At 43.0% G+C, this 15,925-nt stretch overlaps 1 protein-coding gene across 1 annotated transcript in view; it reads left to right on the plus strand.

The window, feature by feature from the left end:
* The window catches only part of LOC115138133 (regulator of G-protein signaling 12-like), a 69,847-nt gene that overhangs the window by 27,841 nt on the left and 26,081 nt on the right, over positions 1-15,925 (plus strand). Inside the window, 5 exon segments of the mRNA XM_029674644.2 lie at positions 10,568-10,589; positions 14,132-14,304; positions 14,719-14,811; positions 15,031-15,174; positions 15,699-15,872. Of these exon segments, the coding sequence (XP_029530504.2) occupies positions 10,568-10,589; positions 14,132-14,304; positions 14,719-14,811; positions 15,031-15,174; positions 15,699-15,872 (606 nt within the window).

Raw genomic sequence — 15,925 nt, forward strand, 5'->3', positions numbered from 1 at the left:
ATGTGTAGTTCCCACCGTGAAGCATTGAGGAGGAGGTGTGATGGTGTGGGGGTGCTTTGCTGGTGACACTGTCATGATTTATTTCGAATTCAAGGAACACTTAAGCAGCATGGTTACCACAGCATTCTGCATCTATATGCCATCCCATCTGGTTTGCGCTTAAGTGTAATTTGTTTTTCAACAGGACAATGACCCGACACACCTCCAGGCTGTGTAAGGGCTATTTGACCAAGAAGAAGAGTGATATAGTGCTGCAGCAGATGACCTGGCCTCCACAATCACCAGACCTCAACCCAATTGAGATGGTTTGGGATGAGTTGGACCGCAGAGTGAAGGAAATGCAGCCAACAAGTTCTCAGCATATGTGGGAACTCCTTCAAGATTGTTGGAAAAGCATTCCAGGTGAAGCTGGTTGAGAAAATACCAAGAGTGTGCAAAGCTGTCATCAAAGCAAAGGGTGGCTACTTTGAAGAATCTCAAATATAAAAAATGTTTATCACTTTTGTGGTTACTATATGATTCCATTTGTGTTATTTCATAGTTTTGATGTTTCATTATTATTCTAAATTGTAGAAATTAGTACAAATAAAGAAAAACCCTGGAATGAGTAGGTGTGTCCAAACTTTTGACTGGTACTGTGTGAAATATATATATATAATCAGTGTTAGCCAGGCCATACTCGGGCAGCAGTGATGGTGATGCCATGTTAGCAAGGAGTTACTGTGTTCACATTCCTCTGGCTGGAGATGTTTACCTTACTCATTCCCGATGCCCCACTTCTCTCAGGGTCAGACACACCAAGCCCAGGCTACATAACAGTCAGAACTGAGTGTTTCCTCCTTGTTCTAGAGACCATATCAATTGAACCCTTCCTGACCCTTCGTAAATATACAGACACATTATTTTTTTCTGAGGCATAACATTCGCTCCATTAAGTAATTACTAGTGTCACTCTGAATGCAGATACGTCGGTGTCGTGGAACCATCAAAAATGGGTAACTTAATTTAGAATAGATTGGATAACAGCTGGAATCTCAGACTTTCATAACAGGCCTACTGTACAGTGTGTGATGTTCAAAGTTAAGCTGCAAACATAATCATTGGGGTAAATCAGTTGAGGAACATTGAGGAAGACTGAACTGGTCCATGCAAGACACATATTCAGACACAGGACACAGGTGACCTTGCATCCTAGTTGACTATGATGGAGGAGAGGCTCCCCTCCCATGAGCCTCGAGGGCGTGCAGAGTTAGAGTTTGCCACATAAGATGCTACCACACCCTCGTCCAGCTTTCTCCCCCCTTTCACTCCCACACAATTACAAAATGAATGGGTTTCCCAACCTGAAACTTGTAATTATCCCAGATTCTTCCCCCTTAGTCTCCACCAAAATAGTCCCACTACAGAGAGATACATCTTGAAGGGTTGCATGCAGTGTTTTGAAAATCTGGGGTCATCTTATTTGGGTGGTTTTGTTGTAGCGAGCCTTGTGATTTGTGGGCTTGGAGTTTTTCAGCGCATACGGAAAGTATTCATACCCCTTGACTTTTTCCACATTTTGTTACGTTACAGCCTTATATAGTTTTCCTCATCAGTCTACACACAATACCCCATTATGACAAAGCGAAAACACGTTTTTAGAAATGTTTGCATATTTATTCCAAATAAAAAAATACCTTATTTACAAAAGTATTCAGACCATTTGCTATGAGACTCGAAATTGAGCTCAGGTGCATCCTGTTTTCATTGATCATCCTTGAGATGTTTCTACAACTTGGAGTCCACCTGTGGTAAATTCAATTGATTGGACCTGATTTGGAAAGGCACACACCTGTCTATATAAGGTCCCACAGTTGTCAGCGCATGTCAAAGAAAAAACCAAGCCATGACTTTGAAGGAATTTTCCGTAGAGCTCCGAGACAGGATTGTGTCGAGGCACAGATCTGGGGAAGGGTACCAAAATACCAAAACAATTCTGCAGCATTTAAGGTCCCCAAGAACACAGTGGCATCCTTAAATGGAACCACCAAGACTCTTCCTAGAGCTGGCCGCCTGGCCAACCTGAGCAATCGGGGGAGAAGGGCCTTGGTCAGGGGGTTGACCAAGAACCGGATGGTCACTCAGACGGCGCTCCAGAGTTCCTCTGTGGAGATGAGAGAATCTTCCAGAAGGACAACCACCTCAGCAGTACTCCACCAATCAGGCCTCTATGGTAGAGTGGCCAGGCGGGCGCCACTCCTCAGTAAAAGGCAGATGACAGTGTGCTTGGAGTTTGCCAAAAGGCACGTAAAGGACTCTCCGACCATGAGAAAAAAAAATCTCTGGTCTGATGAAACCAAGATTGAGCTCTTTGGCCTGAATACCAAGCGTCATGCCTGGAAGAAACCTGGCACCATCCCTATGGTGAAGTATGGTGGTGGCAGATCCATGCTGTGAGGATGTTTTTTAGCGGCAGGGACTGAGAGACTTGTCAGGATCGAGGGAAAGATGAACGGAGAAAAGTACAGAGAGATCCTTGATTGAAACCTGCTCCAGAGCTCGGACTTGAACCCGATCGAACATCTTTGGAGAGATCTGAAAATAGCTGTGCAGCAACGCTCCCCATCCAACCTGACAGAGCTTGAGAGGATCTGCAGAGAAGAATGGGAGAAACTCCCAAAATACAGGTGTGCCAAGCTTGTAGCCTCATACACAAGAAGACTCAAGGCTGTATGATAATAAATGTAAATGTGATATTTCAGTTTTTGCTTAGTCATTGTGGTATTGTGTGTAGATTGATGAGAGAATTAAAAAAAACATTTTTTAGAATAAGGCTGTAACATAACAAAATATGAAAAAAGTCAAGGGATCTGAATACTTTCCGAAGGCACTGTATATTAGAGGTCGACCGATTATGATTTTTCAACGGCGAAACCGATACTGATTATTGGAGGACCAAAAAAATCCGATGCCGATTTTAAAAAAAAAATGTATTTGTAATAATTACAATTACAACAATACTGAATGAACACTTATTTTAACTTAATATAACACATCAATAAAATCAATTTAGCCTTAAATAAATAATGAAACATATTCAATTTGGTTTAAACGTTTTGGAGAGGAAAGTTAAAGTACCTGGGCTTGAACCAGGAACACATCGACAACAGCCACCCTCGAAGCAGCGTTACCCATCGCTCCACAAAAGCCACGGCCCTTGCAGAGCAAGGGGAGCAACTACTCCAAGCCTCAGAGCGAGTGACATTTGAAACGCTATTAGTGCGCACCCCGCTAACTAGCTAGTCATTTCACATCGGTTACACCAGCCTAATCTCGGGAGTTGATAGGCTTGAAGTCATAAACAGCGCAATGCTTGAAGCATTGCGAAGAGCTGCTGGCAAAACGCACGAAAGTGCTGTTTGAATGAATGCTTACGAGCCTGCTGGTTCCTACCATCGCTCAGTCAGACTGCTCTATCAAATCATAGACTTAATTATAACATAATAACACACAGAAATACGAGCATTTAGGTCATTAATCAAATCTCTATCATTGTCGAATCTGGAAACTATCATCTCAAAAACAAAACATTTATTCTTTCAGTGAAATACGTATTTCATTTTTTACGTATTTCATCTAACGGGTGACATCCATAAGTCTAAATATTTCTTTTACATTGCACAACCTTCAATGTTATGTCATAATTACGTAAAATTCTGGCAAATTAGTTCGCAACGAGCCAGGCGGCCCAAACTGTTGCATATACCCTGACTCTGCGTGCAATGAACGCAAGAGAATTGACACAATTTCACCTGGTTAATATTGCCTGCTAACCTGGATTTCTTTTAGCTAAATATGCAGGTTTAAAAATATATACTTCTGTGTATTGATTTTAAGAAAGGCATTGATGTTTATGGTTAGGTACAGTCGTGTAACGATTGTGCTTTTTTCGCAAATGCGCTTTTGTTAAATCATCCCCCGTTTGGCGAAGTTGGCTGTCTTTGTTAGGAAGAAATAGTATTCACACATTTCGCAACGAGCCAGGCAGCCCAAACTGCTGCATATACCCTGACTCTGTTGCAAGAGAAGTGACACATTTTCCCTAGTTAAAATAAATTCATGTTAGCAGGCAATATTAACTAAATATGCATGTTTAAAAATATATACTTGTGTATTGATTTTAAGAAAGGCATTGACGTTTATGGTTAGGTACACGTTGGAGCAACGACAGTCCTTTTTTGCGAATGCGCACCGCATTATATGCAACGCAGGACACGCTAGATAAACTAGTAATATCATCAACCATGTGTAGTTAACTAGTAATTATGATTGATTGATTGATTGTTTTTTATAAGATACATTTAATGCTAGCTAGCAACTTACCTTGGCTTCTTACTGCATTCGTGTAACAGGCAGGCTCCTCGTGGAGTGCGATGTAAAGCAGGTGGTTAGAGCATTGGACTAGTAAAGGTTTCAAGATTGAATCCTCGAGCTGACAAGGTAAAAATCTGTTGTTCTGCACCTGAACAAGGCAGTTAACCCACCGTTCCTAGGCCATCATTGAAAATGTGAATGTGTTCTTAACTGACTTGCCTAGTTAGATAAAGGTGTAAAAAAAAAAAAAACGGCCAAATCGGTGTCCAAAAATACTGACTTCCGATTGTTATGAAAACTTAAAATCGGCCCTAATTAATCGGCCATTCCAATTAATCGGTCGCCCTCTACTGTGTACACACACACACGTCATCCACACACACCAGCTCAGGGGGACAATGGTTGCCGTTTACATGCAAATTTAGAAAGATCTTAAATGACAGTAAAAGGCCCTTCATGCATTCATCTTAAGATAGCTAGGTGAGACAACCACGTATCACAATCGTAAAAAGTCGGTGCTAGTAGGAAAGGACAATTGCAATTTTTTTTTTAATGTATTTTTTTTAAAGACAGACTTATTTAAGATACTCTTTGAAGAGTTGTTGTTTTAGAAGTTTTTCGGAAGATGGGCAGGGACTCTGCTGTCCTAGCATCGGGAAAGCTGGTTCCACCATTGTGGTGCCAGTCATCTAACTATCGTTCATGAGCTCATCATCACATCTGAGCTGATGATACACAGTGTGTATCAGACCTACAGTGGCTTTGTCGCGCCAATATCATTTTTGGACACAAGTCATAATCTCATAATCTCTAAAGAACACAACAGGCTATCTTTCTGTCTGGGGGTTTCTTCAGTTGGTTGCATATCGCCAGAGGAGTCTCTCTTCTCCTCACTCGGTTGGGGAAGAAATGTCTCTTCCATCTTATCAGTCGCTGCGTCCTTGCCCTCCCTCAAAAGGAAGTGGCTTCCAAGGCTTTCTCTTGTAATTATTTTCTGGCGGCATAGTTTGTTGTCTGCCAATGAGATAGCAGGCAGAGATTAGTTGTCTTCTTCAATTTGAGATTGCTTTGTTTAGAACTCGACCAGTGCTGCCTGGGTCTCGTTGACATTGGAGTGTTCGTTTTTTGCATAGGAATACAGGGAGGATATAGGGAGGAAAGGAAATATTTGAGTAATTGATTTGGCTCTGGTTGTGGGGAATGTTGGCTCAGTGTCATTAAGTCCACTTTTGGAGTCTCATCATAAAATGCCTTCAGTTTAATGATTAGAAGCCCTGGGACCCAAAAGACAATGGTTGGGACAGACTAAGGCATTTTGGGAAATGTCTGTAATCAAGTGTGGCAATTTTCTGCAAGGCTTTCTTCTTACAGCCAGTTAATTCAGCAAGGTAGACTGGTAAGCATGACAGTTGGATGAGGAGCAGATCTAAGGAGATGCTTTACGTGAAACCAAAACATATTGATTGGTTACTGCTTGTTTGTGTTGTGTGAAGTTGTACACATTCTCAGAGCTAAATTGAGATGAACTCACCAACCCTGAACTGTCTACCCCAAGATGTGAAAGAGTCAAGAGGTCAGGAGGGCTGTTTTAATTCTGATTATTCATCAGGGTCTGACTAATTTTGTCTATTTTCACCAGATTCTAATTACAGCTTGTTAGATGTTATTTATTATTATACACACCATCTCTCTCTTCCCTCTTCTCTCGCTCTCACTCTTTTGAAACAGATAAACATGAATAGACTCGCAGGAAGAGTAGCTGCATCAGCAGCAGCTAATGGGGATCCTAATACAATAGTAAAATGCGTAGACCATAATAGATCATGTTTGAAAGCACTAGGACAGGATAAAATCCACCCTAAAATCTTGCATGTTAAGAAGTACTGCATGTGAAAGCACGATTACACTGCACTTTCAGGTCATGAGGCAACGGGTGTTTAGAGAGGAATTAAATGCAATCAGGCTTGTCCATTAGCTATGGGAAACCCTCAGAATGGGCCACCCATGTTAAGGAAAATAGAGTGGGTCCAAAGCAATCTGCAGACAGATCCCAGAGATTGCCAAAAAGCAGCAGAAATGCGACTCAGTCCAACTCCAATGACAAAGGTTAGCAAACGTATTTTCCTTCTAGTAGAACCAGTCAAATAGTTGACATGATTATTTTCATGAAATCATACATTGTTTTCTTGGTTATAGCAATTGTCCATTGATTTTGAAGTTGTAGTTGATAGCTATGGTGGGACAAATTATAGCTGACTGGTGCAACCTGATGAGGATAAATAAACTGGAGCAGAAATGTAAGGATTTTAATAAATACTAAATCTGATTGAACATTCATCTGGTTTCAATTCAGCAGTGACTCCAGCCTTCACGAAGCAATGAATATAGAATACTGTGTCTGGAAACAAAGGAGGGGGGTTATTTCATCTGAATCCCTAACGCCCTATGGTGGCAGAGGCTGTACTGTATTGCTCGTGTGGATTGCCACGGTAACAAAAAGCACAGGAGTATAGGGGAACAGAGCTTCCCCTGTCTGGTACCTCGTCACATTTCCCCGGCTCGCTCTGACTTGTACAGACATGGTGGCAGCGTTTGGGTGGGGAGTGTTCAGGTATGCGCTCAGACACACATCTGTCTGCCTGTTAGCATACACCAGACTCTGAGAATAATGAGTCTCAAAAAGAGACTCTCCTTCAAGAAAACCTGGTATTTCAACACTGTAAGTAAACTTCTGACAACTTTATAGGACAGTTTCACTCTTTTGTCTGGTGGTGGTGAAGGACTCAGCTGCTTTAGTCATTACTTTCCACAGTTATGATTTGGGAGAGGAACTGTGAAGGCTGTGAAGGCATTTCTCTCTCTGGCTCTACTGGTGTGATCGACAGAGTTCATCTCTCTTAACACGGTTCTAGGGACACGAGCATGCCTAAACAAGTCAAGAAGTGTGATGTGATTTGAATGTGTGGTGTTTAGGACAAAGCCTCATCAGTGTTGGAAATGTATGCATAGCTTGTGCCCACCATACTGTATGTTAATACTTACATTGGAAAAGTAGTTTTTTTCTTTCTCTTAACCTGATTGGGCTTGTACGTTGTCGCACCTGATATGTTCTTTACATCCCCCATGGCTGTCTTGCTCTTCACTTTGTCTTTATATCTTCTTTGTCATGCTTCAATGGATTGCACTATCCGATATTGCCTACATTACTTTTGAGAAATCCCTGTATAATCTGTGCCCCCTGGAGCTCTCTACCAGCACCTAGGCTATATGAAAACCTCATAACATGTCTTTTCCAAATAGTGGATTAGGACCCGCTGGGGTTGGATCACTAAAGCCTGGATTGTAGCTAGAAACATAGCTTTGTCTATTTTGTAAGACCTTTGTTGGCTCCTAATGATATTATGCTCAAGGCTTGTCCTGCCTAGTGCCACCCATGGATAGAGCTTGTCTGCGGGGCGTCACTGGAGGTGTGAACAGAGGAAGAGAGCAGAGCAGTTGAGACAACAGAAGTGGCCAGCCTTCACTTGATCTCTTCACAGGGCTGTATTGCTGTGGAAGCAATAGCGAGCTGGAAAACACTGAGGTGTATGTGCGGTCTCATTAACCCCTGTAGGCTGCTAAACACTCACACACAGACACACACACACACACACACACACTCCGTTTCATTAATCAACAGAGCTGTAACAACTTTAATAGGTGTGGCGAAAACTTTAGCCTTCATGATGTTAAAGGCAACCTGACGTGACTTGTCACGTGACCTGATGTTTTCATTCATCAGAAATAGTTCTCATATGACACATAGTCATTTAGAAGGGCATGTATTAGGTTGGCTAACATCCGCAGTGTGTCATGATGAGATTTACTGTGACATGCTCTCCTATGAGTCGTCATGAGTGAAAGATTGTTTGGGAAGGGAGTTCATTATCCTCGAGAACAGGATATGGCTGACATCTCAACTCTTTGAACACCAATCTCAAACTACTACTAGGTCTGTACAGGCTACGACTCTAGTGACTCCCCTGTATAATTTCATGGTTTCAGTAGGGACTTTTTACGAGTTCAAACATGCCAAGACATATGTCATAGATGATGGTGGTCTAGTTTAGAATGAAACATGATTTCTGGAGACTACTGTGTATTTAGGGTGAGGGTTTAGGTGCAAGAGCTGCTGCTACTACTGAAGCAACAGTCGTTTTGAGCAGGTGCCCTCTACATTTTCTTCCTCCATTTTCTATTGACCTCTTCATCTTCTCTCTCTTTGACTCCTGACTATATGTGGTCTAGCCACCACAGAAGAGGCTCAGGCTGTATGTGTCACGTCTGCTCCTGCTCCCGCCCCTCCCACCCGGCGTTTGAGGGCGCCAAGCTGCCCTGCATCACGCACTCCTGCCATCTACTACACACACCTGCCTTCCCTCATCAAGCGCATCCGTAATATTGCACTCATTCATCACCTGTTTATTTCCTCCCCTATATTTGTCAGTTCCCTTGCTCTGTTCCCTGCTGCTGCATGGATTGTTCTTTGTCTGTATTACTCGTTTGCTGACGCCGTTCCTGTTCCATGTCCGTTCTATATTAAATGTTTGACTCGCCGTACCTGCTTCGTCTCTCCAGTGTCATTCCATGTGACAGTATGGGGTTGGTTCGGCAGCCTTGTGGTTGTTGAGTGAAGACTAGATGTTGTGGTTCTTGGGACTACACTCTCTTCACCTCTGTGAGAGGGGGAAAACACTGATGCGACATTTACATGTGGTCACCATCACTCCCATAATGGAATGGACCACAATGGGTGCACATGACGGTGATCCTTACCCCAACATGGTCAAACAACATTAGCCAGCCACTGACTGATTGGGAATGGGCAGGTACAAAATATGTCTGGTCATATCCCTCAAGTCATTGATTAATGTTATTTTAGATGCATAAATGACTCCCAGCTGTGGCCAATAGTAGATCCACAAAGAAAGGATATCTTATTATGCACTCCTTTAACTTAAAACATTGCTAATTAGGCCTATGCATAGAAATATTTTTAATTCATTTCAAATCAAATGTCATTGGTCACATACACATGGTGTGCAGATGTTATTGCGAGTGTATCGAAATGCTTATGTTATGTTGATGACAACTTTCAAATCTCTTCAATTTCAACTTTCAAGTCTCTCGATCTGATTTATATTCCACAATATTGTTGAAATCCATTGAAATCCAAAATCAGTTGCTTGAATTATCTCAAGCATTTGCCTTGCTGGAAGTGCCCTGTCTAGACATATATCCCAGCACATTCACAATTTGAAGTGGCTTCTCGAATGCTCATCGGGCATCAGTCTCTCTTTCTTAATGAATCCTCCAACACACTGATTTAAAGAGTGTTCTTGGAAAGAATGATGCTCCACTCATTTCCTTGTGAAAATATTGTAATTCTTTTGCTCTAAATCTTTATTTTCTATCTAAACTGATGTTAACAGCTATAGCTGGCTTTCTAACATTCTCCTTCCAGCAATGTCTTCTAATTCTGTTTGCCATGTGAATATATAAAATCAAGTCAGGCATTGGTTGTGTGAGAGCATCACGCTAATAAATATGCCAGCCAAATACCAACACTTTGGTGAAATGCAATTGTTGAGTCTTTCCCGAAGACGCTTGTTGGAATGACTCTTCACTCTGTGACCTATAGCCTTGTATAGACCTTTATAGCCCACTCAGCCCCTGAATTAGCATGAGAAAAGTGGCCCATTACTGTAAGCAACGGCCTCTGTGGCTCCTCATAATGACTTCTGATCTGATCATGACACCAGCAAGAGGGATTGTGCTACTTCTTGGTCTTTGTGTCTGTGTGTGTGAAATAGAGTGTGTGTGTGTTTGTCTGTGTGTGTCTCTCGTTCTTTCTCTGAGTATGTTCTAGTGTGTTCAAGACTTGTGAGTCGTAGGTGGTGAATGTGTGTGGTGAGGGGCGGGCCACGATCTTGGGGTGTGAACAGCTGTGTGTGCAGAGGCCCTTGGTCCACCCACATCCCTACATTAATGGCCCCTGATTAGAGAACAGGGCCCCTCCCCTTGCAGTAACACACACACACACACACACACACACGCACACTGGTGGGATGTCTGGAGAGACACTGTTTCTCAGGCTCCAGTTGTTCCTTGCCTCAGAGCAGGAGGAGGACATGAGGGCAGCTTCTCACTCATGTCTCTCTCTGTTCTCTTTCAGTCGACTGCTTCCTCAGATGCTGGTGAGTACATTTATCTTTTCTTTTCATTACACCCATTCTGACATTTAGCTACTTTATCTGTGATATCAAAACACAGCAAATAGATTTGTTGCTTGCAGCTGTATGTAATAGCTGTAACTAACTGACCAAATTAGTTTTAAATTAAGTTCAACTAAGAGTTCCTAAACAAGCCCCAGAACAAATGGGACATTTTGTCCCGCCATACACTCTTACAAAAAAAGGGTTTCAAGAAGGGTTCTGCGGCTCTTAGTTCCAGGTAGAACTATTTTGGGTTCCATGTGGAAAGGGTTCTACCTGTGACCAAAAGGGTTCTACCTGGAACTAAGAGTGGTTATCCTTTGAGGACAGCCAAAGAACCCATTTTGGTTCTAGATAGCACCTTTTTTCTAAGAGTGTAGACCCTTTTGTAGAACAATAATGGTCACTTTTGTGTGCATTTGTTTAGAATGCGACTTTCTCGGTTTCCGGTTTCTTTTTTATTACAAGTTCAAGTTATTGAATAAAACAGGCACACAGAATATGATGTCAACCTATTTATTTACAACTAACGAAAGGCGCTTGTGCAGGGGTTTTAGGGTTTGGGCTTTGGTGTTTGCTGTCTGTTCCCCATTTCACAGACGTTTAATAATTTTTGCTGAACGCCACGGTCAATGGAGTTTCGGCGTTGCCGCTGCTTACCGTATTTTCTGAGGTTTTGGGTCAGACACCCTATGCTATTTACCCTGAAAACCATCTCATTAACAAAGCAACACAGGCCCCATATTTTCTCTCTGCTGGCAAACACAATTTTCCCAACACCCGAATCTAATACAGCTAACTCCAAACCAAATATCTTGTCAACTCCAAACCAAATATAATGTCACCGAGGTCAATTGGCAGAGTTGAAATAAAAATATAAACAAGTGTCTGGGACAAATTGATTGCCGCGATAGAAAATGGAATACGACTCTTGCGTCTTTAGATGTAATGATCTGCAAAATCAGCTTGTTTTATGCCTCTGTTGGCACATGTACTGATTCAGCTGGGTGAATTGGCTAACAAAGGCATGAGATGCTATAGTTAGACTGCATGCCGTGAAATTACTCACAGCATTGTAAAGTAGTCAGTTACGAACAGTCATGATTTGGTGTCCAACGTAATGTAATATTTGCAATAGCATTAAGAAACGTTGCTTGATAAACCTCAATTGAAACTACATCTATTTGTAATTCCTCCTGTGCTTCTGCATGCTTAGATACCTTGGTGCTGGAGGCTATGGATTCATCTTCGATTATTCTCAGTGTAGTGTTTTCAGAGAACTCCCAACAGAGGCTATTCAAATTCCTCAATGTTGTTAGCCGTGGCAGATCGTGAACACTTGTCTTGTCTGACATTGACCATTCAGAGGCATTTTGGTAACATACCCTGTAGTCTTCCTTTTGTGTTTTTGCTATTGTGCTTTCTCTGATTGGTGGGACTTACAGCCATGAAATTGCCATCTGGTGCCATGATAGCAAGTACTAACTGTGAGTCCTTAGAAGTACTCAGCCTAGTTGTCTAGATTCCACAGCTCCGAAGCTATTCCCTTCTTTTGGGTGTTTGTAAAGATCTAGAGTAATAGCCTCGTCTCCCGTCTTTTAGAGTATAGTGATCATGTCCCCCCGTGTGTGTCCCTGAATTACCTCTGCTGTAGACGATGGTGGCAGGGTGCAATATAATGGTGGTGGGTTGCAGCACTATAAGGGCTGTTGTTGTCAGAGCAGTCACTGTCACTAACCCCTTTTCCCCTAACCAATCAATCAATCAATCAAATGTAATTATGAAGCTCTTTTACATCAGCAGATGTCACAAGGTGCTTATACAGAAACCCAGCCTAAAACCCCAAACAGCAAGCAATGCAGATGTGGAAGCGTGGTGGCTAGGAATAACTCCATAGAAAGGCAGGAACCTAGGAGGAAACCTAAAGAGGAGCCAGGTTCAGAGGGGTGGCCAGTCCTCTTCTGGCTGTGCCCGGTGGAGATTATAAGAGTTCATAGCAATTAAGTCCAGATTGTTCTTCAAGTTGTTCAAACGTTCATAGATGACCAGCAGGGTCAAATAATTATCACAGTGGTTATAGAGGGTGCAACAGGTCAGCACCTCAGGAGTCAATGTCAGTTGGCTTTTCATAGCCGAGCATTCATAGGTTGAGACATCAGGTGTGAGAGGGAGGGAGAAGGTCGAAACAGCAGGTCCGGGAGAAAGTAGCACGTCCGTTGAACAGGTCAGGGTTCCATAGTCGCAGGCTGAACAGCAGAAACTGGATCAGCAGCACAACCAGGTGGACTGGGGATGGGGACAGCCAAGAGTCGTCAGGCAGGTCTCAGGTCCTCCGGGAAGGGAAAGAGAGAGATAGGAGAATTACAGGGAGCATACTAAAGATCACACAGGACACCAGATAAGACAGGAGAATTATACCAGATAGGACAAACTGACCCTAGCCCTCCCGCACATAGACTATTGCAGCATAGATACTGTGGCTGGGGGGGGGTACTGTGGCCCCGTCCGACGAAATCCCCGGAGAGAGCCACCCCTCCTAGGGACGGCATGGGAGAGCACTAGCAAGCCAATGTAATACAATCAGAGGCAGAGAATCCCGGTGGAGAGAGAGAGAGAGGAGTCGGGCCAGGCAGAGACAGCAAGTGTGTTTCGTCACTCCAGTGCCTTGCCGTTCACCTTAGCAGTAAAGACCTAAAGATTGCATCACTCAAATGGATTGACAGACCATTCCATAAAAATGGAGCTCTATAGGAGAAGGCCCTTCCTCCAGCTGTTTGCTTAGCTATTCTAGGAACAATAAGGAGGCCTATGTCTTGTGACCGTAGCATATGTACGGCAGGACCAAATCAGAGACATAGGCAGTAGCAAGTCCATGTAATGCTTTGTAGCTTAGCAGTAAAACCTTGAAATCAGGAAGCCAGAGGCTAGCACTGTAGTAATATGATTGAATTTTCTGCTTCTAGACAAGATTCTAGCAGCCGTATTTAGCACTAGCTGAACTAGTGCTATATCCCGAAAGCCGGATAGTAGAGCATTGCAGTAGTCTAATCTTGAAGTGACAAAAGCAGCAGGTCTCTTTGTTTCTTGGGACCTAGAACTAGCATCTCTGTTTTGTCCGTGTTTAAAAGCAAAACATTTGCCGCTATCCACTTCCTTATGTCTGATACAGGCTTCCAGGATAGGCAATTTCGGGGCTTCACCGTGTTTCATTAAAATGTACAGCTGGCTGTGTGCCATCTGCATAGAAGTTGACATTGTGTTTCCGAATGACCAAGAGGTAGCGTATATGGTGAAAACAATAGTGGTCCTAAAACAGAACCTTGAGGAATTCGTCTTCAGAAAGGCAGTGAGTTGCTGAGCAACAGCTTTTTATTTTTACGAGAGGAATGGGAAATTTGATATAGGCCGATTTAAGTTTTTAAATGTTCCGGGTTTGGCTTTTTCAGGAGAGGATTTATTATTGCCTCTTTTAGTGAGTTAGGTACACATCCTAACCATTTTTTCTACCCCTTTTCTCTCTCCAGACTATGGTGGTGGTGTGCAGCTCCAGGGCTGCTGCAGCCAGAGCAGTCTGAACAGCAACAGCAGTCTGCCCGGCGCCGGCAGCCACAAGAGGCTGTCAGAGCGCCGGGTGGCCAGCTGGGCTGCCTGCTTCGAGCGCCTGCTCCAGGACCCCATTGGCGTCTGCTACTTCTCAGTACGTACAGTAAAGAACACATTTTAGTTCACTGGGAGTTTTAGTTTAGTTATGTGATCTGAAATTCAACGAAATGAACAGTTAATTATCTCTCTCATTCTCAATTTGTTAGCTGAAATCAATACTCGTCTACCTCAGGCATCCAAACGTGTTCTGTGGGATAGAATTAGCAGAACGCTTTACAGTTAATCAACAACTGGGAAATTGAGTTTTAGTTTGCATGTTATGAAATGTTACAGTTAACTCTCTGATTGTCCATTCTGTTGGATTAAATCAATACGAAGCTAATTAGACATGAAAACATTATCTTCTGTGGAATAGAAGCAATTGTTAACTATATAGCCAATCAACACAACCATAACATTTTCCAGGCTTATTGCAAGTGTGATAAAGCTGTGGCTTGTGTCTCCGCAGGAATTCCTCAAAAAGGAATTCAGTGAGGAGAATATCTTGTTCTGGCAGGCCTGTGAATACTTCAGTCAGGTACCTGCAACAGACAAAAAGCAGGTAAGCTTATTCCCCTTACTCAACACCAAGACCAAACTATACTTTCCTATCTAGTCCAGTTCAGAAGTCCATATAGGTTTTAGATGTCATGGACTGGATAGAAAAATCCCTCCGTTGTGAGGGTTGATCATGGCTTAAAGTTAAAAACCATTCCCCTTTATATCACTGGGTTATGTCATGGTTGTGTGTGTTTATAAAACCTCTTCCTCTCCTCCCCAGTTATCCCAGAGGGCGGGGGAGATTTACAACAGCTTCCTGTCCAGTAAGGCTACCACGCCGGTCAACATCGACAGTCAGGCCCAACTGGCTGATGACGTCCTCACCTCCCCATGTCCAAACATGTTCAAGGCTCAGCAGTTACAGGTGAGAGGACCAACTGCCTACTATATGTTATACCCTAACATTAACCCCTAACCCAAGCCTAAAATAGCCCATTACCTTGAGTGGGCCAGCAAAATGTTCCCACTTGTCTGAATTTTCCTTGTTTTACGGTCCCCACAAAGATAGTAAAACCAAGAACACACACACAGCTAGGAGCAGCACAGTGTCAACTGCAGGGCTGCGCTGCTTGAGCATTGTTATGATTCAGTGCTATGTGTGAATGTTCTTTTACTGCTTTACTCCAGTACAAAATGTTTTATGCCCAGTGTCGTTTTTTTCAACCATCTGCCTGTTTCCAAAAGGGCTATTGTGCTTCAGGACCAAACACAAACTAGCATACACCCCCCACACACACTCCCAGGCCGTTACAATGTTGTTTTAGGTCTGTACAATGTTACAAACGTGACCGAATCATAGCTGTTATGACATATGCCATAACACCTGTCATAAACATTTGTGACCCTTCACAAGACAAGATCATTTTCTCTCCCTATTGTTTTCTGTAGATCTTCAACCTGATGAAGTTTGACAGCTACTCCAGGTTCCTCAAGTCTGGCCTGTACCAGGAGTGCATGCTGGCCGAGGTGGAGGGACGACCATTACCCGACCCTTACCAGATCCCCTGTAGCCCCGCTCCCTCCAAGCACAGTGCCAGCTCCGGCCACTCCACACCGAATAAGGTACCCGCCTTGTACCATAGTACCCATAACAGCCAAAAGGGCATCTGGTATTG

The sequence above is a fragment of the Oncorhynchus nerka genome, linkage group LG12 (genome assembly GCF_034236695.1).
Source record: "Oncorhynchus nerka isolate Pitt River linkage group LG12, Oner_Uvic_2.0, whole genome shotgun sequence".
Taxonomy (NCBI): Eukaryota; Metazoa; Chordata; class Actinopteri; order Salmoniformes; family Salmonidae; genus Oncorhynchus; species Oncorhynchus nerka.